Source organism: Rhinoraja longicauda, chromosome 13 (genome assembly GCF_053455715.1).
Source record: "Rhinoraja longicauda isolate Sanriku21f chromosome 13, sRhiLon1.1, whole genome shotgun sequence".
In the NCBI taxonomy this organism is placed as follows: Eukaryota; Metazoa; Chordata; class Chondrichthyes; order Rajiformes; family Arhynchobatidae; genus Rhinoraja; species Rhinoraja longicauda.
In genome coordinates, this window is record NC_135965.1 from 31,044,747 (window position 1) to 31,068,399 (window position 23,653).

The 23,653-nt window shown below is 43.1% G+C and overlaps 1 protein-coding gene across 7 annotated transcripts in view; it reads left to right on the forward strand.

Annotated features, from left to right (window-relative positions):
* yeats2 (YEATS domain containing 2) overlaps positions 1–10,286 on the forward strand; it is a 125,359-nt gene extending 115,073 nt beyond the window's left edge. For all 7 annotated transcript variants that reach the window (XM_078410714.1, XM_078410716.1, XM_078410718.1 and 4 more), the window contains 4 exons: positions 1,647–1,873; positions 6,841–6,915; positions 7,625–7,698; positions 9,157–10,286. In XM_078410714.1, the coding sequence (XP_078266840.1) occupies positions 1,647–1,873; positions 6,841–6,915; positions 7,625–7,698; positions 9,157–9,283 (503 nt within the window). In that variant the 3' untranslated portion in view covers positions 9,284–10,286. The remainder of the gene's footprint in view (positions 1–1,646; positions 1,874–6,840; positions 6,916–7,624; positions 7,699–9,156) is intronic.
* Positions 10,287–23,653: the final 13,367 nt, after the last annotated feature.

Below are 23,653 nucleotides of genomic sequence, written 5' to 3' on the forward strand. Positions count from 1 at the left end.
CACCATGTGTCTGAATAATGGAGCTTCCTTCCAATCAACCCTGGATTCTGGAGGTTGCCACAGAGCATGAAACAGCACAGCAGAGAAACAGGTCCTTCGGCCCACAATGTCTATGCCGAACATGATGCTAAGCCCAACGCTCCCTGCCTGCCCATAATACATATCCCTCCACTTGGTGTGCCTATCCAGAAGTCTCTTAAATGCCTTGGTCGTATCTGACTCTACCACCACCTGCGGCAACACATTCCAGGCACTCACCATCCTATGTGAGTAAAAAACATGCCCTGCACATCTCTGTTACAATTGCCCCTCTCACCTCAAAGCTATGCCTTCTAGAATTTGATATTTCCATCCCGAGGAAAAGGTTCAGATTGTCTACAGTATCATAATTTCTGTCCGGTCAACCTCAACCTCAACCTCCAGCGATCCAGAGAAAATAATTCAAGGCTGTCTCACCTCTACCAGTAGCTAATACTCCCTAATCATTCTGTTAAACTTCCTCTGCACCCTTTCCAAAGCCTCTATATCCTTCCTAAAAGGGGCGACCAGAACTGTATGCAATACGCCAAATGCACCTAACCAAAGTCCTAAAAAGTTGCATCATAATTTCCTGACTCTTATACTCAACGCCCCAACCTATGAAAGCAAGCACACCATATGCCACCTTGACCATTCTATCTAAGTATTGCCACTTTCAGGGAGTTATGGACTTGAACCCCATGATCCCTCTGTACATCACTGCCGTTAAAGGTAATATCATTAACTGTATATTTTCTCCTTCCTTTTGACCTCCCAGATTAAGCTCCATCTGCCATTTCTCCACCCAATTTTGAAGCTGATCTATATCCCACGTATACTTTGATAGCCTTCCTCATTGTTCACAACCCCAGCAACCTTAGTGTCAACTTTCTAATCAACCTGTCTACATTTACGTCCAAGTCATTTTAATATTATATTTGTACATAATAAACAAACTCTGTACTCCCTAACCTGTGCAGCCGTTCTGTGCTTGAGGCTGAGATACTGGGTTTAGGGCTGCACACTGCCCAGCTTGCAATTGCGGGCCCTCCCTGGGACTAGGGGCAACTGCTCTGTCTATTGATAGACCCAGATCCTGTCCCCCTCTCATCTCCGCCAGTTGAATGTGATGTTGTTTCCCCCATTCTTTATTTGACTGCAAGCTCTCCCAATCCGAGATTTCCTTTTGGTACCAGCTCAGTGGTGGTCACTGGTGGAGAGCTCCGCATCTACTGAGTTCTATGTCTCAACGGTGAGCGAGCACGTCTCTTGTCCCACACTCCCAGCATCAGTCTTCACAAACAACCTCTTCACCTTGTCTCAGTGGTACAATGTGCCACAAGGCAATGGGATCACTATTTCCTTCCTGTGGGACTTAGAAGCCTGCAGAAGACACAGTTTCACACCAGGTTTCCAGCACAGAAGTTTGAAGACTGATTTGATGTACTGTGTGGCACATGTTTGGCTCCAGGATCAAGAGCACTCCTAATGAATCAGTCCTGTGGGATAGTGCAAAGTGAGGTACCTATTGGGTACTGCGAAGTTTGTGATGTTATTTACAGATATTATTTGTAACTATTTAGAAATTTGTCTTTGTTTTGCATTGCTTGGGTCTGTCTGTGTTTCAGAATGTCCTTCCACATATACTGGGGCCAGTGAGCTGTGCCAAAGGCTCATGGAAGTAGAGGACATTCTAAAGACTGAATCTGAGAGTGACGAAGAGGTGGACATCATCAGCACGATTGAACCCTCCAAAGTAAAAATCAAGAAAGAGCTGGAGGAGGTTGACGAAGAAGTCAACTTCTACATGGGCACAGTGCCAGCCTTGGAGTATGCCAGGGACACGGCTCAGCAGGTAGTGTATCAGAAAACCAATTTGCAGCCAATGCTTCTGTGCGTTTGTGCTCAGCAGTCAGGCTCCATAATTCCATAACACCTGCATGAATACATGATGCTGCTGAATTTCTCTCTGCTGACTTACCCCTCCTTATCTATGGTAAAATAGCTCTTAGAACTTATTCCTGGTATCCTGGCAGATCTCTGCTCTAATTCTTTGCTTCCAGGTTTTCTTCATATCATTGATATCCATGTTTTTTCAAATATGAATCTAGCATTCATTGCCAATGGTAGAGGGGGATGTAGAAAATGTCTTCCATTGAAGAATTTCCTGCTATTCCTGAAAGATCTGGCTGTAATTTTTTTGATGCTTCCCCTATTCCTTCATATTCAGCCAATGGAAGGCGTTCCTTTGTACATTGTACAGCTGATTAGAAGTCATGCCGCTAGACTTTTGACCAGGGTGGTTGATCTGGAAGTGTGAGTGTGATTTTTGAATGAAACTTGGTTAATTAAATAAAACTGGAATTTTAAAGATAGATTTAGCAAGGGTGGGCACATTGTTTTCTTGAAAAATTCTATATGGGTCACTAAGTCCCGAAGGGAAGGAACCTTCTGCTTTTACTGATTTGGTCTGTGTGACTGAGGATCCATTAAGTTTGTTAACTTTTAACTGTCCCTGGTGGAACTGAGAAAGCCACAGTTCAAGGGGTCATTCGAGATAGGTAATAAATGCCGGTCATATCAGCAACATCTACAGATGATCTTGTACATTTTGAAAAGGGGCTTGGAATTGCTCTGATCGCCCTCTTGCAAATTATTTTTTAAAGTATGATTTTGATATCTCTTGCTTGTTTCATTTCTTGCCCATTTTTACAGCCCTTCCCATTAATCTTGTCACTTTTTAGTGTTCTTGCCTCTCATTAGTGTTTTTTAGCCTTTTGGCAATGAATTTTGCATTGACCTTTACCTTTGATCAGTTGTATTTTGTTTTGGTAACTGGAGTTCCTGCCACTTAGCTGCATAAATTATTATTTAACACATCCCACTGTACCGGTACATTTTTATCCATTCACCCATGTACCTACTTTATCATGGACAGTCTCTGTGTAATTGTTTGGAGTTCAGCCTGATTGAAATCTAGTAATGTAGTAAATCGGCACAGTACCATAGCAGTAGAGTTGTTGCCTTATAGCGCCAAAGTCCATCCTGACTACGGGTGCGCTTTGTATGGAGGTTGTATGTTCTCCCTGTGACCATGTGGGTTTGCCCCAGGTGCTCTGGTTTCCTCCCACATTCCAAAGATGTGCAGGTTAGGAGGCAAATTGCCTTCTACAAATTGTCCCTTGTGTACAGGATGATCGTTGATCGGCCATGGACTCAGTGGGCCGTAGGACCTGTTTCCACGCTGTATTGCTAAACTAAATTAAACCAAACAATGAATAATCATTTAAGATTTCTACCTTTGAAATATTACATTGAAACCAATCAATCTATTCAATATTGGATAAATATTCATGTACTGTTGAGAGCTTAATTTGTTGAGTTCATTGCTGAATAGTAAATCTATTATGGACTTCCCCCCTGTTTGTGGGATATATTATTGAAGAATATTTTCCTGGAGTCACTTGGAAAATGTGCTCATCAGACATGACCTAGTTTGCTTTACCTTCCCAGTATGAATGCTAATATCCTCCCTTTAAACCACCTATATTGGGTTAACTTTTGTATGTTACGTGACTGTCCTTTTTCTGCATTTATGCATTCTATTATTTTGCAACTGCTACGAGGTGTTCAGCCACAACTGCCATTACATATAAATCTTTTATTTTCCGATTTGTACTCAGAAAATGTCTAATCTCTCATATATTTTCTGTCATCAGTGTCACACTGTGCAATTTTGTTTTGTAGCTTGGTGTATTAACTTGCCAGTCCTCGCAGCACTGAGCTGTGTTTCAGCAATGGCCACCATGTCACATTTCCAAAGCTGAGTTTGCAGCAGTAATTCATTGTTTCTTCTTTGTACCATACACATTTACATAAAGTTTATAAGATATAGGAATTAGGCCATTCGGTCCATCAAGCCTACTCCGCCATTCAATCCTGACTGATCTATGCTTCCCTCTCAATCCCATTCTCCTGCCTTGTCCCCATAACCTCTAACACCTGACATAAAGAACAATCCATTTGGGTCACTATTCTTCTGCTCAAAGTTTTGTGACCCCATTTCTTCTTTCTTTCACTTTATGTCTTTTAGTATTTGTGGTCATTAGTGCTTCATTTCTGATGATTAACGTGCTCGTTCCTTTCAGTATCTTATTCTCTTGAGCGGTTCCTTTCTTTTTAACTCTTACCCTTCTCCCTTTCCAGCTCCCTTATTATAGTAGAATCACGTTCCTACAAAGATCCCAACTATTCTTTCCACAGAGGGTTAGTCCGAGCATAGTTCAGATAGAGCCTGTCCTCTCAATAGCATTCCCTCCTATTCCAGAATTGAGGCCCACATATCACATGAAATTGAACTTTTTTGCCTGCACTTCTCTAAGGATGCGGCCATCTCCTTGAACTGCTGATAGAAATATAGAGTTACTAAGCACAGAAGCCGGGTCTTAGGCCCAACATGGCCACACTACGCATTGGGAACCCATTGGCATTAATCCTACACTAATCCTCTTTATTTTGCCCACATTGTCATCCAGTCCCCTTGGATTCTACCATTCAGCTCTGCACTTGGGGGCCATTTATCATGGCCAATTAACCTACCAACCCACAAACCCCTGTGATGTGGGAGAAAACCCATGTACCTAGCGTGAAATTCATGTGATCACGGTCAGAATGTGCAAACTCCACACGGATATCACCAATGGTCGGGATTGAACACAGATTGCTGCAGCAGTGGGGCAGTAGACATACTAGCTGCACTATTTCAAATAATCACCACAAAGATAAATTGTACAATAATGTGGCAATAATTGTGACAATAATGATCTAGAGATTATAATCTCTATGGTCCAGTTCTTTAAATCAACTACTTGACCGGGTGGTCTCCAACTAGTCCTTAATATCCCTCATACTAACATCAAGCTGGGCAACATAGCATATGTGACCCATGGCTTTGCTTACAAAAGATTATGAAGCCCTGCAACTCTCCCTTTACTTTATCCCGATGGGTTAAATTTCTCCAAAAACCTTATTTTGGTCTCTTACTACATGTGCTGTTGGTCACCCTATTCTGATCTGCATTTCTTTACAGTGTTTGACTAAGTCTAAAGCACACTCTCACTCTCTGCTAGTTGTGTGTCAGAATTTCTCAAACGTGCACAAAGCTCATTGACAGCGAGCTTCCAGACCGAGCTGTCAACTGCTCATACATATTCCCTTGCAACAGTCTTGCTGCCTCTAACTCCCATGTTCTACCATTCAAACACACTGTATGAACTGCTGCAGGTTTAGTTTAGAAATACAGCGCGGAAACAGGCCTGTCGGCCCACCGATTCCGCGCCAACCAGCGATCACCCCGTACTCTAACTATCCTACAAACCAGGGACAATTTACAATTTTACCGAAGCCAATTAGCCTACAAACCTGTAAGTCTTTGGAGTGTGGGAGGAAACTGGAGCACCCAGAGAAAACCCACGCAGTTAGATTATAACATTGAATAACCAATCCATATTGAAGACATGTAGCAACATCTCCTTCCTCCAACCTAATTGTTTGACCAAATTCTCCGTTTCAAGCTATAGACACTTTCAGTGTGTCACCAGAAGCTGTTTGTTCAGTGCCATCCAGTCTGCTGTGATTCCCTGCACGGATTCTTTACCAATTTGATAGGACATTTCTCTGCACCGCTCTCCCCCTTCTGGTGAACACCTCTGCCATGACAGTCCCCCCTTTCTCCTGCTGAATTACCCCACACTGCCTGTGACCCTCTTGCAACTGATGTCCCCACACATCTGTTCCTCATTCAGCTGCTTTATTCACCACATTATACACATTTGTTCTGGTTAATTTCCCTGTTCACTCTATTCTGCCCTCTACTGAGAAAAAAAGCCCTCTCACTGTCCCTCTCTGCTGAGATTCCCTTCCCTGACCGTTCCACTCTCTGCTAATTTTTCCCTGCAGTGGGTTTTTTTTTCTGCAAGTGAATTTCCTTGATTGCACTCTTCTGAATCTGCTGCTGAATTTCCCTGCACTGACTCTCCCATCAGATGGTCAATTTCCTCACAAACACTATCCTCCCTGCAAACTCTGTTGGATTTTCTGCTGATTAATATTTCTGTAGAGACCCTCTCTCCTTCTGCCATTTAATTTATGTGCACAAACCCTTTCTTTCCTGCTGATAATTTTCTATTTCTGCTGGTGAATTGCCCTATGCTGACTCCCTTTCCTCGTGAATTTGCCTACACTGACTATACCCGTCAGTGCCAGTTAATCACCTTCAGCCTTACCTTACTTACCTAGTTAATTACCTTACTTTCCATCAGCTGATGAATTTTCCTGCACTGACTGTCCCTTTCTGCTGGGGAATTTATCTGCACTTCATTTTACCTTTGTTCTGGTGAATTATATAACACCAACTGTGTCTCTTTGTGCTATTGAGTTTATGTGATTGATTGGCCCCGTTTCAGTTTCTGACTGTCTGCACACATCTGTCGCACTGTCTACTGCTGAGTTTCTGGCACTGTGTGTATCCATTTGTTCTGGTACATTTCCCTGCATGTCTGCTCCTTGTTCTGATGAATTTCTCTGTAATGGCTACCTATTTGTGCTGGTGCACAAAGTGTGTAGTCAGGTTGAGGGTATTCACAAACACAAAAGGGGGACTGATGTGCATGAAATTGTCTTTATTCTTGGCTCCTTACCACTTCTGCTTCTAGTTCTAAATCTCAATCTTGCCACGTGACCATGTTAAACTTTCTCGCACTGACTGCTACCTTCTCAACTAGTTCATTTCCTTGCACTGACTGATTTTCGTTCCTGTGTTAGATCGGTGTTACCATTGAACCCTTGGAACTGGAGAGCCACATCTTTGCCCCTGTGATTGAAGACATGATCATTAAGGTAAAGTCAATGAAATCATTCTGAGCTGAACAAGTTTGTAAAAAGACAAAGAGGCACCATGAGGTGATTAATTATTATTATTATGGAGCTGGATTAAAATCGGTTGATGCAAATGCATGCATGACAAATTTCAGTGCTCTCAGCTCATCCACAGGAGTTCCCGATGTGGACTCCTGTACATTGGTGAGACCAAGCGTAGACTTGGCAATTGCTTCACTGAACACTTGGTCTGCCAAGACCCACCGGATCTCCTGGTTGCCAACTATTTTAACTCCCCTTCCCATTCCCATATGACATTTCTGTCCTGGGCCACCTCCATTGTCAGAGTGATGCCACACGCAAATAGGAGGGACAGCACCTCATATTTTGCTTGGGTAGCTTACAACCCAGCGCTATGAATGCTGAATTCTCTAATTGTAGTTAATTTATACAACACTCCTCTCCCTATTCCTTCCACTAAAAGTCAGTTAACCAGTTCCACAGTTCACAGTGATGTATCCTTCTTTGGATCCAAGCCATGTGGAATGGATAGATACCATCAAGTTGCAATTTTCTGACATGTACTGGCTTTGAGTGCTGTTCGTGCTTCCTGGAAATTTAGTCTCTGTGGTTGGGAATAGGGTGTAGAATAAAAGGGATGGCAAAATCTGCAGCCTTCAGTAAATTGTTGCCCTCAACCGCTACTGACCCATCTCATCCCTATTTTCAGGCCACTGAACAGTTTGTAAGTGACATTCTTCGAGAGTCCTTGGGAATTGCATACCAGAGCACTCCTCATAACAGGTACAATTCTATTTTATTTTGCATAAGCATCATAGATCTAACAACTGTAATAGCCAAAGATGGGGATGAGCAGGAGTTGATGGAGGATAAAGTTTTGAGTTGATATAAATAGGAGGTTGGGTTCAGGAAGATTGGAGGCTGATCAGGGGAAGACTTGAGTATGATGATAACAAAGGATAACTTGGTTCTTTCAAGCAGCAGATAGACTGAAATATTGTCAAATAGCACTGATTTCGTTTGAGGTTGAAATCTTTATGTTCATAAATTCAACTCTGAGACTAGAAGGTTAACACAGATAGAAATCATTTGCTTTAGCACTTAACAATGGCTGGGGATGATAGAGTTTGTGACTTGTGAATTAAATTTGTAGTTAAAGTTAATTGTAGGCTTTGGAATTTCCAATATTTATCCAAAGGAAATTATATTTAGTCCTCACATGGATCCTAAGCAAGCAATTTAGCAACACTCGTGAGAGAGATGGTGGAGAGGTATGGATTATTTGGAAACCAGCTCAAGTCAGCGGCATGTGGACAAGGAAGGGGATGGGCAGTGATGGAACTTTGGTAGTCTCAAGGCCAGTGTGCGAAAAGAAGGTTATGAAATAACAAAATGCTGTAGTTCTGGTTCAGGGGACAAATCCATTGAGTACCATGTCAATCAGGTGTAAATACAATGTGGGAGGATGATAACATGGTCACGTGGCAAGATTGAGATTTAGAACTAGAAGCAGAAGTGGTAAGGAGCCAAGGATAAAGGCAATTACTTTTTGACGGTTTCTGTGGAATTCATGTTCACCATCCTTCCAGGAATGTGGCGTAAATCAGTCAGAGGACTGCCTGACCTGGCCTCCATCTTCTTTCTCCTGCTTATTTCCCATAACCCTTAATACACCTGTTGTTCCAACCTGTCTCAGCCTTCAATGCATTTGAAGACTCAAGCATCCTTCTTGGGGTAATGAATTCAAAGATTCATATCCTTCTGAGGGAAAACAAAATCCTTCTCGTCACAATCCTGTTGGCACCCCTTATTCTAAGACTCTGTTCCCTGGTTCGACACTTCTCCACCAAGCAAATCATCATCAGAGCATCTCCATCTGAAAGGGATAATGCATGTGGTGCTTTTGTCAAAGGCTTTGTTGGAGTCCAGTGGACAACATGTATTACTATGCACTTATCAATCTTCTTGGCCACCTCTTTAAAAAAAAAATCAATCAAATTTGTGAGACACAATGTCCCTTGCCTAAAGCCACATTAATCATTGCTTGCCGTTCCAAATGCATGTAAATCCTATTTTAGAATCTCCATCAATAATATAGGCAAGGTTCCCCTCCACTGATGTAAGGCTCACTGGTTTGTTATATTGACCACCTTCCACCTTCCAGTTTACTGGCACCTCACCTTTAGCTATCAATTTGTACAGTTTGAAAAACTGATTCTCCTATTTTCTATTTTGATTCAGGACACCCAAAGAGCTGAGTTTAACCAACGTGCACCAAGCCATCTGCAACATCTCTGTCTGTGACTTTCTCACTAACAAGTACATGGGTGTAGTAACAAGTGAACAGACCGTGCAACAAGAACGATGAAGGGCCTCATGCTCTCTACCACTCCATTGTTGCTCCTGCATTCAGATAGGACCTGGGAACATCCAAGCCAATGTTGCACCGGCATATCAATGGACTCTTTCCTTCTCCTGCCAGACCCACAGTGGGAGAGAGTGTGTCACTGTGCTGCTACGAAATATAAGTCTTCCGCATTCTCCGTGGAGCTGCAGGAGATTCTGGGCCCAGCACTGCCGGGTGAAGCTAGTGCTTGGAGAGGGTGGGGTTGCAGGATTATCTGATGTGGAGGAGCTTGTCTCATTCTTGTTGATTGAATAGTTGAACAAAGACTTGAAGGGCAATACCACTAGTGACATGCCTTTTGTTGGCTCTACCACTGGTTTGATGAATGAAAGAGGAAACCGGAGCAACAATCAGCTTGCACTTGATATGCAGTGCAGGAGGGCGTCAATAGAGCCATCTCTCTTTTCAGGGAACTCACTCCATGCACCAAATAGCAGTGGCTAAAAAGTGATTTGTTATTTTCTTACAACTTTTTTTTTTTTTTTTGCAAATGGTACAGATTTAAAATCACATCTTCTGTACAGAAAGTTAAAATACCCCTTTGGTGTCTTAGGTTGGAGAGCATAACAATTTCATTGTGGGAGCTTTCCAACAGCCTGCTATTGAACCTCGTGTGTGGCCAAGATCTTGCCTTCAGCACCCCAGCATTTGTGTAACACATTGAGCTGATTAGTGGGAGTTGGGCTCTGCCTCTGGCCCTCAATCTTGGCCAAACAAAAACACTTGTTGTTTTGAGCTGTTTGCTGTGACTTAGCTAAAGGGCAGCATTGTGCAGTGCAGCCTGTTTGTCTCAAATAGATTCTCCTGTCTGTGTGCTGGTGTGAATCTGAATGGTTCAAAACTGTTTCTGAATAAGAATGCTGTTTGTTTAGGCTCAGTGGAAAACGAATATGTTTATTCTACCCTCTTTCGGAAATCATAGATAGTAAATTGAAAGTTCAGTTGAATAAAAATAGACTTGAATCAGTGAAAAAATTGAGTTTGGCCATTTGTCGAGCACGGGACAACATCTTTGACAAAGTACATTCGGACTTGATGAATTGCTTGTTTTTCTCCCAGAACTGCTGGACAATATTTTCTGCTCCTATTTTAAGTGTGCAGATATAATTCTGACTATGGTCGAGGGCTTGAGAGATTTTCTTCAGAGATAATTTTTTATAAAATTAGGACTGAGAAATCTCAGCAAGGAAGATATAGCTTGCAACCCAACAGTATCAACATTGAATTCTCCATATTATAGGTAATAAACTCACAACACCTTCTCCGTGCCCAACCTGTATGTGCACCCATTTCTCTCACAATCCTGTCATTTCCCCATTCCACTTGTCCCATGCATCTTATCGCAGTCTTTTGACTTTTCATCTCTGGCCTATGTCCAAACATCTTCCAGGGCAGTACAGTGGCACAGCAGTAGAGTTGTTGCCGTATAGTGCTTGTAGACCCAGTTTTGATCCTGACTATGGGTGCTGTCAGTGCAGTTTGTGGGTTTTCTCCAGTCTCCTCCCACATCCCAAAGATGTCTAGGTTTTTAGGTTGGGTAAGAAAATAACTGCAGATGCTGGTACAAATCGAAGGTATTTATTTCACAAAATGTTGGAGTAACTCAGCGGGTCAGGCAGCATCTCAGGAGAGAAGGAATGGGTGACGTTTCGGGTCGAGACCCTTCTTCAGACTGATGTCAGGTGGGCAGGACAAAGGAAGGATGTAGGTGGAGACAGGAAGATAGAGGGAGAACTGGGAAGGGGGAGGGGAAGAGAGGGACAGAGGAACTATCTAAAGTTGGAGAAGTCAATGTTCATACCGCTGGGCTGTTTTTAGGTTAATTGGGTTCTGTAAATTGTCCCGATTGTGTAGAATGCAAAACTGGGATAACATAGAACTAGTGTACACCTGATTGTTGGTGGGCGCAGAGGCTATGGACCGAAGGGCCTGTTTCCACACTGTATCTCTAAACTAAGTTAGGCAGCCCCCACCCCCTCATATCCATCTATCACTTTCCAGGCTTTGACCCACCCCTGCCTCTCTTCCAGCTTTATCTCCTCCTCTTCCCACCCCACCCTCCCGAATCTGTGTGAAGAAGTGTCCCAACCCAAAACTTCACTTATACATGTTCTCCAGAGATGCTATCTGACCCACTAAGTTATTTGTTTCTCTTAGTTACTCCAGCACTCTGTCTTTTTTTAAATTTAAATCCAGCATTTGCAGTTCCTTATTTAGTTTAGAGATACAGCGCAGAAGCAGGCCCTTCGGCCCACCAGTTCCGTGCCAACCAGCGATCCCTGCATATTAACACTATCCTCCACACACTAGGGACAATTTTTACATTTACCAAGCCAGTTAACCTACAAACCTATACGTCTTTGGAGTGTGGGAGGAAACCAAAGATCTTGCAGAAAACCCACGCAGGTAAGCATTTCCAGCGGATGCTGTGTCAATAATTCGAGGACTTAAATTTACAGTTCAACAAAGCAACATTTGGGTGAAAGATTACAATCCTTCGAAGGATTAGAAGTTACAGTCATGATTCAGATATTCCTGTTTGTATTTAACAGTGGGAGAGCTATGAAAGGATTTTTTTTTCATGCCAAGGTCTTATACTTGTGCCTTGCAACACATTGTTTTGGTCCTGTGAGGTTGGGGACCACGCCAGGTTCTGCAGTTACTACACAGACACTCACAGAAGGATGAACTTAACATGATTTATTCTATTTATGGCAGTAAGAATGGCCAGGATCACATGGGGGATGGGACGCTGTCCCTCGCCATCAGAGCACATGTGCAATGACACTGGCGATATCAGGCTTGTCCCAGCAGCTTAGTCCTGGTCTTCGAAAGAGGAGGCATGGCAATCTCCGGCTTCATCCACCTCCGCAGTTCACCCACCTCAAGAAGAGGTGCTGACAGTACAGGTTTCTTCCTGGAGGCTCAGCTTTTGGTTTAAAGAGGTTGTGCTGGCAGTGTCTGGATTAGGCTGGCGACTAAACTTTACCTTTGCCTGTGTGTGCGCACAGTCCCTTGTCTGTGGGCAGGAGTTTGGTTCTGCCATCTCAGACTTTCCCAGGCCACAGTGTTAGCCTCAATAGATGTGCTGGGTGTCCAGGGTTTCCTTCCAGCAACCCAGTCTTGACTCACAGTGGCACTGCTGGTCTCGGGTTTGTCCCAGTGACTTTCAAACCTGCGGCGAAGGAACACAGCTAGCAGGGAGGCGTTCCACTTTGTCTCCCTTCCTCACTCTCCTTTCTTCTCTGCTCCGGAGAATATGCTTGGGTTTTACAGGGAGTAGGCTGACAGTGGCCAGCCAATATCAGCTAATTGGACCCAACTGTTACCAATGATGCTGAGGATTGGCCTCTCCTGGCCTGTCATCCAAGGAAGAAGGTGCTGTCACAGTCCATCAGCACTTTATAGCGCTCTTTATTTTAGGTCATTATTATGTTACAGGAAACATATCATCTCATCTGCTTATACCAAAGCTGCATAAGGGGTTAATACAATAATATCATAACTCATTTTTCTGGTAACTGCTGGGACCTGGGAGAATTCCATTACTACTCTGAAATGGTACAATTTTACATCCAAGCAGAGAGGGAGATGGACCTTGATTTAACGTCTCCTTTACAAGTTGTTGTCTGAGATGGTAAACCATTCCCCATGTATTTCACTGGACTACCGGTTATGTGGGCTTGTGCCGTCAAAGACGCAAAACCTTGCAACTTGAGATCATAGATTCACCAGTTGTCTGGTATATCTGATATTGAGTTATAATCAATGACTGGCTGAAAACAATCCCACATGGAGGTCCCTTTGTGAGACCAGGGATCAGGTCACCTTCTTACCATGTCCTGTAGGCTATTTTGTACTCCACTGCCTTGGGCAGATGCACACTGTCAATATAATCACTTGCATTTCTTGATTAAATCAATAATGTTTGTTAGGATCATTGTCAAACATTACACTCACCCATGAATGTAATTTCCCAGATCTGTCCCAGATATGTTAAAACGGTGACCGTGTTTCATAGACTATAAAGCAAATGGAGAGGTCTGATATTGTGAAAGATTTTCAGGATGGATCATAGAAGCGTGGCCCTTAGTGACCACACATATATTCCAACAGGGAATGGGTGCCGAGACAATTTTCCCCTCGTTAACCCATGTCTGCGGGGATAAAAACCCAGATCAAGTATCTCATGTACCGTGTGACACCAGACATCCTTTTCCTAGGACTCAAAACAGAAATTATTCCAATGAATCATTAAAGGTATTCCTACTATTTAGACATGAGATGGAGTAGGTTGTGTTAGATGGCTATGTAAAGACTTCACAAAAAAAGAAAGTTAATAGTTTTACAGTCATCTTGTATCTTATAAAGGAGCACAACGCTTCCATCTTTTGGAGTTAAAAAAAACTCCATCCTAAACAAGAACACAGAGATTTTGTCCTGAGAAGAAACACAGAATGGAGTAGCACTGAACTTTCTTAATGTGGTGCAAGAATGAGCACAAAGTACTGATACAGCAGGTCAGGCAGCATCTGGAGAGAATGGAGAGTGACATTTTGGGTCAGGACCCTTCTTCAGACTCTTCCCTTCCCAATTTGACCTCCTAATACATCTCTATGTCTCCTTCCCAGGGAGCAACCCTACTCAATCTTTCCATTGAAGTAACACTGAGTTTCCATCCCATTGGAGTAACATTGAGCTTCCTTCCCGTAGTGAAACCTTGAGCCCCAAGAGGCGACGACTCTACTGCCTAGGTGAGGGCTGCTGTATGATTAAAACAAAACATTTCACTGTACATTTGACAATCAAGTATCGTATCCTTGAGCCTCCTTCACTAGGAGAAGGACTGAGCATCCTTTCCAAAGTGTAACATTGAGCTTCCCTCCTCTAGAGCAACATTGATCTACCATCTTCTTTTCATTTTACACTGTTTTCTTCCAACAGAGTAAGTCTAAACCTATAAATTAATGCTGCTGAACGTTCAGTGGACAAACATTTTATTTTGTACATTAACACTTATTTTTGAGATAATAATGCTGAGCTTCCATAAGACCGTAAGACATAGGGGCAGAATTAGCCCCATCATGTCTACTTTACCACTAGATGGCTGATTTATTTTTTCCCTCTCAACCCCATTTTCCTGCCTTCATTCGTCCTATAGATGAACCCAAAAGTTTGCTTTGGAGGATAGTGCTGAGCATCCTTCCAATGGGATTAGTTTCCATCATGCAGATTAACATTGAACCTCGTTCCCAGTTCGTTGCATCCCACACTTAGACACATTCATCGATGTGACCTCTGCATCTTTTGTTGTTGAAAATTTTGTTTACCAAGTCACTCCTAAATGACTGATTCCATATTAACATATAACATATAACAACTACAGCATGGAAACAGGCCTGTCCGGCCCTACCAGTCCACGCCGACCATTCTCCCTGACCTAGTCTCATCTACCTGCACTCAGACCATAACCCTCCAATCCCCTCCTATCCATATACCTATCCAATTTACTCTTAAATAATAAAATCGAGCCAGCCTCCACCACTTCCACCGGAAGCCCATTCCATACATCCACCACCCTCTGAGTAAAGAAGTTTCCCCTCATGTTACCCCTAAACCTTTGTCCCTCAATTCTGAAGCTATGTCCCCTTGTTGGAATCTTCCCCACTCTCAAAGGGAAAAGCCTACCCACGTCAACTCTGTCCGTCCCTCTCAAAATTTAAAAAACCTCTATCAAGTCCCCCCTCAACCTTCTACGCTCCAAAGAATAAAGACCCAACCTGTTCAACCTCTCTCTGTAGCCTAAGTGCTGAAACCCAGGCAACATTCTAGTAAATCTCCTCTGTACCCTCTCCATTTTGTCGACATCCTTCCTATAATTTGGCGACCAGAACTGCACACCATACTCCAGATTCGGCCTCACCAATGCCCTGTACAATTTTAACATTACATCCCAACTTCTATACTCGATGCTCTGATTTATAAAGGCAAGCATACCAAACGCCTTCTTCACCACCCTATCCACATGAGATTCCACCTTCAGGGAACAATGCACAGTTATTCCCAGATCCCTCTGTTCCACTGCATTCCTCAATTCCCTACCATTTACCCTGTACGTCCTATTTTGATTTGTCCTACCAAAATGCAGCACCTCACACTTATCAGCATTAAACTCCATCTGCCATCTTTCAGCCCACCCTTCCAAAAGGCCCAAGTCTCTCTGTAGACTTTGAAAATCTACCTCACTATCAACTACTCCACCTATCTTAGTATCATCTGCATATTTACTAATCCAATTTGCCACACCATCATCCAGATCATTAATGTAAATGACAAACAACAGTGGACCCAACACAGATCCTTGGGGTACTCCACTAGACACTGGCCTCCAACCTGACATACAATTGTCAACCATTACCCTCTGGTATCTCCCATTCAGCCATTGTTGAATCCATCTTGCAACCTCACTATTAATACCCAACGATTTAACCTTCTTAATCAACCTTCCATGTGGAACCTTGTCAAATGCCTTACTGAAGTCCATATAGACAACATCCACAGCCTTGCCCTTATCAATTTCCCTGGTAACCTCTTCAAAAAATTCAAGAAGATTAGTCAAACATGACCTTCCAGGCACAAATCCATGTTGACTGTTTCTAATCAGGCCTTGATTATCCAAATAATTATATATATTGTCCCTAAGTATCTTTTCCATTAATTTTCCCACCACAGACGTCAAACTAATAGGTCTATAATTGCTAGGTTTACTTTTAGAACCTTTTTTAAACAAAGGCACAACATGCGCAATGCGCCAATCTTCCGGCACCATCCCCGTTTCTAATGACGTTTGAAATATTTCCGTCATAGCCCCTGCTATTTCTGCACTAACTTCCCTCAATGTCCTAGGGAATATCCTATCAGGACCTGGAGACTTATCCACTTTTATATTTTTCAAAAGTGTCTGTACCTCCTCTTCTTTAATGCTCCTAATTTCCATCACTACTCTACTTGTTTCGCTTACCTCACATAATTCAATATCCTTCTCCTCGGTAAATACCGAAGAAAAGAAATTGTTTAATATCTCCCCCATTTCTTCCGGCTCAGCACATAGCTGTCCACTCTGACTCTCTAATGGACCAATTTTATCCCTCACTATCCTTTTGCTATTGACATATCTGTAGAACCCCTTGGGGTTTGCTTTTACATTACTTGCCAAAGCAGCCTCATATCTTTTTTCCGCTTTTCTAATTTCCTTCTTAAGATTCCTTTTACATTCTTTATATTCCTCAAGAACCTCATTTACTCCCTGCCGCTTATATTTATTGTATATCTCCCTCTTTTTCCGAACCAAGTGTCCAATTTCCCTGGAAAACCATGGCTCTTTCAAATTATTATTCTTTCCTTTCCACCGAACAGGGACATAGAGACTCTGTACTCTCAAAATTTCACCTTTAAATATCCTCCATTTCTCTATTATATCCTTTTCATAAAACAAAAATTTCCATTTCACTCCTTTTAAATCCTTTCTCATCTCCTCAAAATTAGCCTTTCTCCAATCCAAAATCTCAACCCTTGGTCCAGATTTGACCTTCTCCATAATGATATTGAAACTAATGGCATTGTGATCACTAGACCCAAAGTGCTCCTCAACACATACCTCCGTCACCTGACCCAACTCATTTCCTAACAGGAGGTCCAACACTGCCCCTTCTCTGGTAGGCACCTCTACGTATTGCTGCAAAAAACTATCCTGCACACATTTTACAAACTCCAAACCATCCAGCCCTTTAACAGAATGTGATTCCCAGTCTATATACGGAAAATTGAAATCACCCACAATCACCACTCTGTGCTTACTACTAATATCTGCTATCTCCTTACATATTTGCTCTTCCAATTCTCGTTCCCTATTTGGCGGTCTATAATACACCCCTATAAGTGTTGTGAGATTATGACCCCTGATTCTAGACACCTTCAGCCAGGCAAAACATCCACCCTGCCGTTCATGCCCTGCCAACATTTTCTACAGTTCAACAAGATCTCTTCTCATTCTTCCATAAGCCAGTGAATACACATCTAGTTAACTTAATCTTCTCACATGCGACAGTCCTAGGATGCTAGGAATCAATCCTTTGAGCTTTTGTTACACCGTGGAGAGAGCAGACGTGTTATCTTTCTGGGTTTTCATGATGAAAGTGAAGTGTACATGTTTAGATAAGGCCTATAAGGCTCTACAGAGCACTTGGATAAGACATATGGTATCACAAAATGCTGGAGTAACTCAGCAGGTCAGGGAGCATCTCTGGAGAGAAGGAATGGGTGACATTTCGGGTCGAGGCCCTTCAGACTGATGTGAGATAGGATAAGACATATGACAGATATAAGACAGACGGATAAGACATATAGTCACTTGCACTGCAAGAGTCACAGCGACCAAATGTTGGATTTCACAAACAGCAATAAATAACGAGTGGATCGTCTGTGTCAGTGTCGTTATTTGAGGGATAAATATGGGACAAAGAACCAGGAAACTTAATACTGATGCCATGGGGTTCTCAGTATCTACTGGGGTGTATAGATAAGGGCTCACAATGCACTTTTTAAGTGGCACCATTGCTAACAGTGGAGTACTACCTTAGTATTATATTGGCAATGTCAGTCCTGGCTTTTTGGGTGGTGAAGCCATAACCTGACCCAAAAGCAAAAGTACTATTCATTGAAGTGAAACTAACTCCTGATGAATTTATCAATCATATCCAGGAGGAAGATATTGACATCTTAATAAATGATAAAAAATGAAAAGCTTGGCCAGAATGATTGTCATAATGAAGGAAGTAGTGGGGAAGCAAAGGGATAAAGGAAGAAAATTCGTAAGTTCAGCCCATTGTCAGTAGAAATAGTGGATGAGCAAGAGGCCAGGTATGTGGAACATTGATGCCTCCATGGATTATAGAGATGGGAAGTGGGAAATGAGGGAGAGATTTGAAAACAAGGCTGAGAATTGTAAATATTAAGGCTCTGCTTAACTGGGAGCAAATATAGATAAAAAGCCAGGAGTGATACATGCATGTAGCTTGGCTTTAGGTCATGGGTAGGTGGTCTTTGGATGTCCTCCAGTTTATGGGGATTAGGATGAGGGAGGCCGGCCACAGGTAAATTGAAGCAGCCAAACCGAAGGAAAAGCACAGGGATTTAATTCAATATTTCAAACATTTTACACGATTACTTGTTTTTAAAGCTCTATCAGGGATGGAGAAGAGATTGGATGAACTGTTGGATGAACCTTCAGCAGACAAAGTAACATGATCAATTCAGTAATTTCTATTTGTGTAAATGGTGTGTTTGGGTATTTAAATTTCTGTGTTCAAGTGCACTGATGTATATTTTGACCTGATACTTAAGACCCAAGTCTGCTTTATCAGGACACCTATCACAGCCACTGCAGCAGGTTGACCTGGTTAAAGATGATTGGTGGTTGCGACTGTGAAAGAGATGTTGTGTACCTGCGGTGCTGCTGCTGAGTGGGTCCTTTGTGTTGCTAGGCTACGTCCCAGCCTGCAGCTCCCACACACACCACTGGGATTACCAGTGAGGAGGTGAGAGGCCCTGTAAAATGGAGCTGACTTCATCTAAAACCTATTTAATCTAGGATTAGAAAGATCATGATTGCATATAGTTGAGAATGAAATTGAAAGATTCAGGGGTAGTTGTAGCAAGAGCAGCTTAAAATGCTGCAGTAACTCAGCGGGTCGGGCAGCATCTCGGGAGGGAAGGAATGGGTGACGTTTTGGGTCGAGACCCTTCTTCAGACTGATGTCAGGGGAGGGGGCGGGACAAAGACTACATTCTATCTTTGTCCCGCCCCCTCCCCTGATATCAGTCTGAAGAAGGGTCTTGACCCAAAACGTCACCCATTCCTTCTCTCCCGAGATGCTGCATGACCCGCAGAGTTACTCCAGCATTTTGTGTCTGCCTTCGATTTTAACCAGCATCTGCAGTTTTTGTCCTATGCACCTCACTCAAGTGGCTGCTTTAGGCGCATTTAGAGAAGGCATGATGCGGCCTTTACGTCAATGAAAGCAAGCATAGTCTAAGAAACCATTTAATTTAGTTTAGATTATTGTCATGTGTACCTAGGTACAGTGACAAGCTTTTGTTTGCATGCTATCCAATCAAAGAAGAGACTACACCTGTACATGATTACAATCAAGCCGTGCACAGCACACAGATGAAGGATAAAGGGTATTACATTTAGTGCAATATAAAGTTCTAATAAAGTCCAATTAAAGACAGTTCAGACCTCCAGTGAGGTAGTGGGAGATTAAGACCAAACTCGAGCTGATGAGAGCACTGTTCAGTCGCCAGAAAGCAGCTGGAAAGAAACTATTCCTGAATCTGGAGGTATATGTTCAGTCTGCCAAGGCCTGCTTGATCTCCCAATTGCAAACTATTTTAACTCCCCTTCCCATTCCCATACCATATCTGTCCTTGGCCTCCTCCATTGCCAAAATGAGGCCACACGCAAACTGAAACAACAGCACCCCATATTCTGTTTGGATAGCTTACAACCCAACAGGACAAGCTTTGAAGTCTACAATTTCAAGTAATATCCCCTCCACTCCCTTTCTTTTCTGTATTCCCTGCCCCCCACCCCAGTGCACATGTATTTCTCCCACTATCTTCCACCCCCAAGCCATGCTGCTCCTTTCCCTTCCTACCCTCATCTCCCATCCCCAAATCACCTATTTCTCTGTTTTCCCCTCTCTTTTCCCTGTCCCCTGTCGTCTTCCATCCATATCCCTCCCTGCTGGCTTCACATTTCACTCCTCCCCTATCTCACACCCTTTTGTATCCTTTTCACCTCAAACTTTTATCACTTACTCCACCTATCTGCCAATCAAATCTCCATCACCTGTATCCACCTATCACTTGCCAGCTTGGCCCCATTCTCACATCTCACTTCCAGCTTTCTCCCCCATACACCATCATCTGATGAAGGGTCCCGACCCGAAACGTCGTCTGTCCATTCCCTCTACCGATGCTGCCTGGTCCACTACCTCCAGCACTTGATATTTTGCTTTAGATGGCTCCGTGGTCTTGAGACTGTGAACTTGCCGTATCCACAACCTCAGAATTTCCGAAAGCAGTTTGCAACCTAAAATGTTGTCATGCGGTAAAGCAAAGTGACCAATTTACACAAACGTCAGGGTGGGAAATGCTTTATGTAATCTGTCTCGTTGTAATGTTAGTTGGAGGATCTTTTGTCAGTTAGGTCTGAGGAGAAATTAAGGAAGTGTCCAGGGACCTATTGTGCCCACATAGAAACATAGAAAATAGGTGCAGGAGTAGGCCATTCGGCCCTTCGAGCCTGCACCGCCATTCGATATGATCATGGCTGATCATCCAACTCAGTATCCCGTACCTGCCTTCTCTCCATACCCCCTGATCCCTTTAGCCACAAGGGCCACATCTAACTCTCCTATACTCAAATCCCCTCGCTATGAATGCCAACATACCATTCGCTTTCTTCACTGCCTGCTGCACCTGCATGCCTACTTTCAATGACTGGTGTACCACGACACCCAGGTCTCGTTGCATCTCCCCTTCTCCTAATCGGCCACCATTCAGGTAATAGTCTGCTTTCCTATTCTTGCCACCAAAGTGGATAACCTCACATTTATCCACATTATACTGCATCTGCCATGCATTTGCCCACTCGCCTAACCTATCCAAGTCACGTTGCAGCCTCCTAGCATCCTCCTCGCAGCTAACACTGCCCCCCAGCTTCGTGTCATCCGCAAACTTGGAGATGTTGCATTCAATTCCCTCGTCCAAATCATTAATATATATTGTAAATAGCTGGGGTCCCAGCACTGAGCCTTGCGGTACCCCACTAGTCACTGCCTGCCATTCTGAAAAGGACCCGTTTATTCCTACTCTTCCTCCACATGAGAGGTCAGACAAAAGACTGCATCTCCCAGTGATGCTGCACTGCCTCAGTTGCTGCATTGGAGTGGCGGTCTAGATTTTGTCCTCAGGTCTTGGGAACATACCTTGAGCTGACAACCTTATCCCTCAAAACAAAGGGTAATACTATTGAACCTATGCCGAGACTTGTCTTGAATATTGATCTAAAACTGGATGACCATGTTTAGACAACATGATAAATGAAAGTTTATTCTAAGTAATAACATACTTTTCTGCCCCTAAGCCTTTAGAGATGCGTGATACAACAGGCTGCAAACTTGGACTTGATAGTAGCTCATACTTCTAAATCAGATCACAGTCTTGTTTACTGTTTGCAACCACTGGTTAAAGGCGAGGAATGATAAGTAATAAAAAGAAAGATCAGTCTAAATGCTGCAATATTGATCCAGAACCATTCATTTACTATCTCTACACTTTAATTATTAGCTCAGATTGCTTCGCTGGCACCAGATGCACAAATGGTTCATCTGTGTATAGTTATTCAACTGATATGCAATTTAAACTTTTCAGCCACACTTTGTTAAAATATGAAAAATGCCTAGAACGTTGCTGTTTCTCTTTGCACTGAACACTTTTCCCTCACCAGTGTATCAACAATAGACTATGCTTGCATATTTACCCACAAAGTAATGGAAAGCTGGAATTCTAGTTCCCCAAATGCTGATAAACTAGAGACTCTAATGAAATTTTAAATTGGGTTATTGACATGGGAATGGCAGACTATGGGTCCAAGCTACATATATGAAACATTATCATAGTGTTCTTGACTCTATTACCCTTGATATAATTGAATTGTGGAATAGGCTTGAGCAGCTGAATGGCCTGTCCTTGCTGTTCGGGTATTAACTGGTTTCATTTTGCTACCAAGCTTTTTTGCTTTCATGGTTTTGATTGCCCTGCTCATTTCCTTGCTTTACTTAATGAAAGATGTTGCAGCTTTTCATCCCTGAGATAATTTGTTATTCCATAAAATGTTTTGTCTTTCAGTGAGATTTGTTCACCAATCTCATCTCATTACACTTCTTGTTCATGTAATTATTTTCATTGAATGACATGAAATATATGACATGGAACAGGGTATTCAGCCCAAGTCGTCCATATTAGCACTATTGGTGCTTTCAAGAACTTTACATCCAATTCTTACCAGGAAATTTACCCCATTCTCTTCTCCCACATAAGCTACATTAACCTTCAACTCCTCTTTTCTGTTCACCTTAATCTGCCTCTACAGCACCAAGTTCTATGTCTGGGGTAATTACCTATTTCATTGTGAGGTATCCCTGATTTATGGCATCTTGTTTTGCCATGGCCATATGCGGAAACACTGCTCAGGATCACAATAGTTACAGCACATGAACCTATTCGGCAAATTGAATCCAGGCTAGGTCTATGTAAAAGTAATCTAGCTGGACTCGCATCCCCACAGTCTCTCCACAGGCTTGGAGATTATTTCCACAGGAATTCCGGTTCGTCTAATCTTGGCAGTCATACACAGTAAACAGCTGACCTTGGAAGCACTGATGTACAGAACGACCTTGGAGTGCAAGTTCAGCCTGCGTTGCCGAGAGCAAGGAGGGACCGCGCCACTGAAAGTGAGGGGGGACCCGTGCTGCTGAGAGCATAGGGGTACCGCCAACAGCAACCCGTTGGGGGAGCGGGGGGGGGGGGGGGAATATGCTTTGGGAATGAAGGGGGGACCAGGCGGAGGGGGCAGCGAGAACAAAGGGGGAACCCGATGGGGAGTTTACCGCGAATGATGGGCGACTCGGCGGGGGGCCGCCCGCGGCCATGTGCAGCGGCAAGTCTGCTGCGTCACTGTGAGCAGAAGATAAAACTGATTCACTTTTTTAACTTGGCACCAGAAACATGGCGTCTCTCGTGTACTGCCTTGGTGATTTTACCGGGTTGTATGCAAAACAAACCAGGAATATGTGACAATAAAGTATTATTGAATGGATAACGTATTATTGAAGAGCTCCCAGAGAACATCTGCACAAGTAGATAGGGTAGTGAAGAAGACATTTGATTTGCTTACCTTCATAGGCAAGTGCATTGACCATAAGAGTTGGGGCATCATGTTGCAGTTGTTCAAAACATTGTCTGCGCATGTAATATTGTGTGCAGTTCAGCCACTGCACCATTGAAAGGATGTGGTCGCCTTAGAAGGAGTGCAGAACTAGGATAATGCCTGGAATGGAGGGCTTTAGGTACAAGAAGAGATTGGATAGGCTGAGATTGTTCTCACTGGGGCGCAGGAGGCTGAGGGTTGACCTTATAGAGGTTTATCAAATCATGCAACAAAGATAGGGTGGATCACAGTCTTGTTCAAAGAGTAGGGAGTCG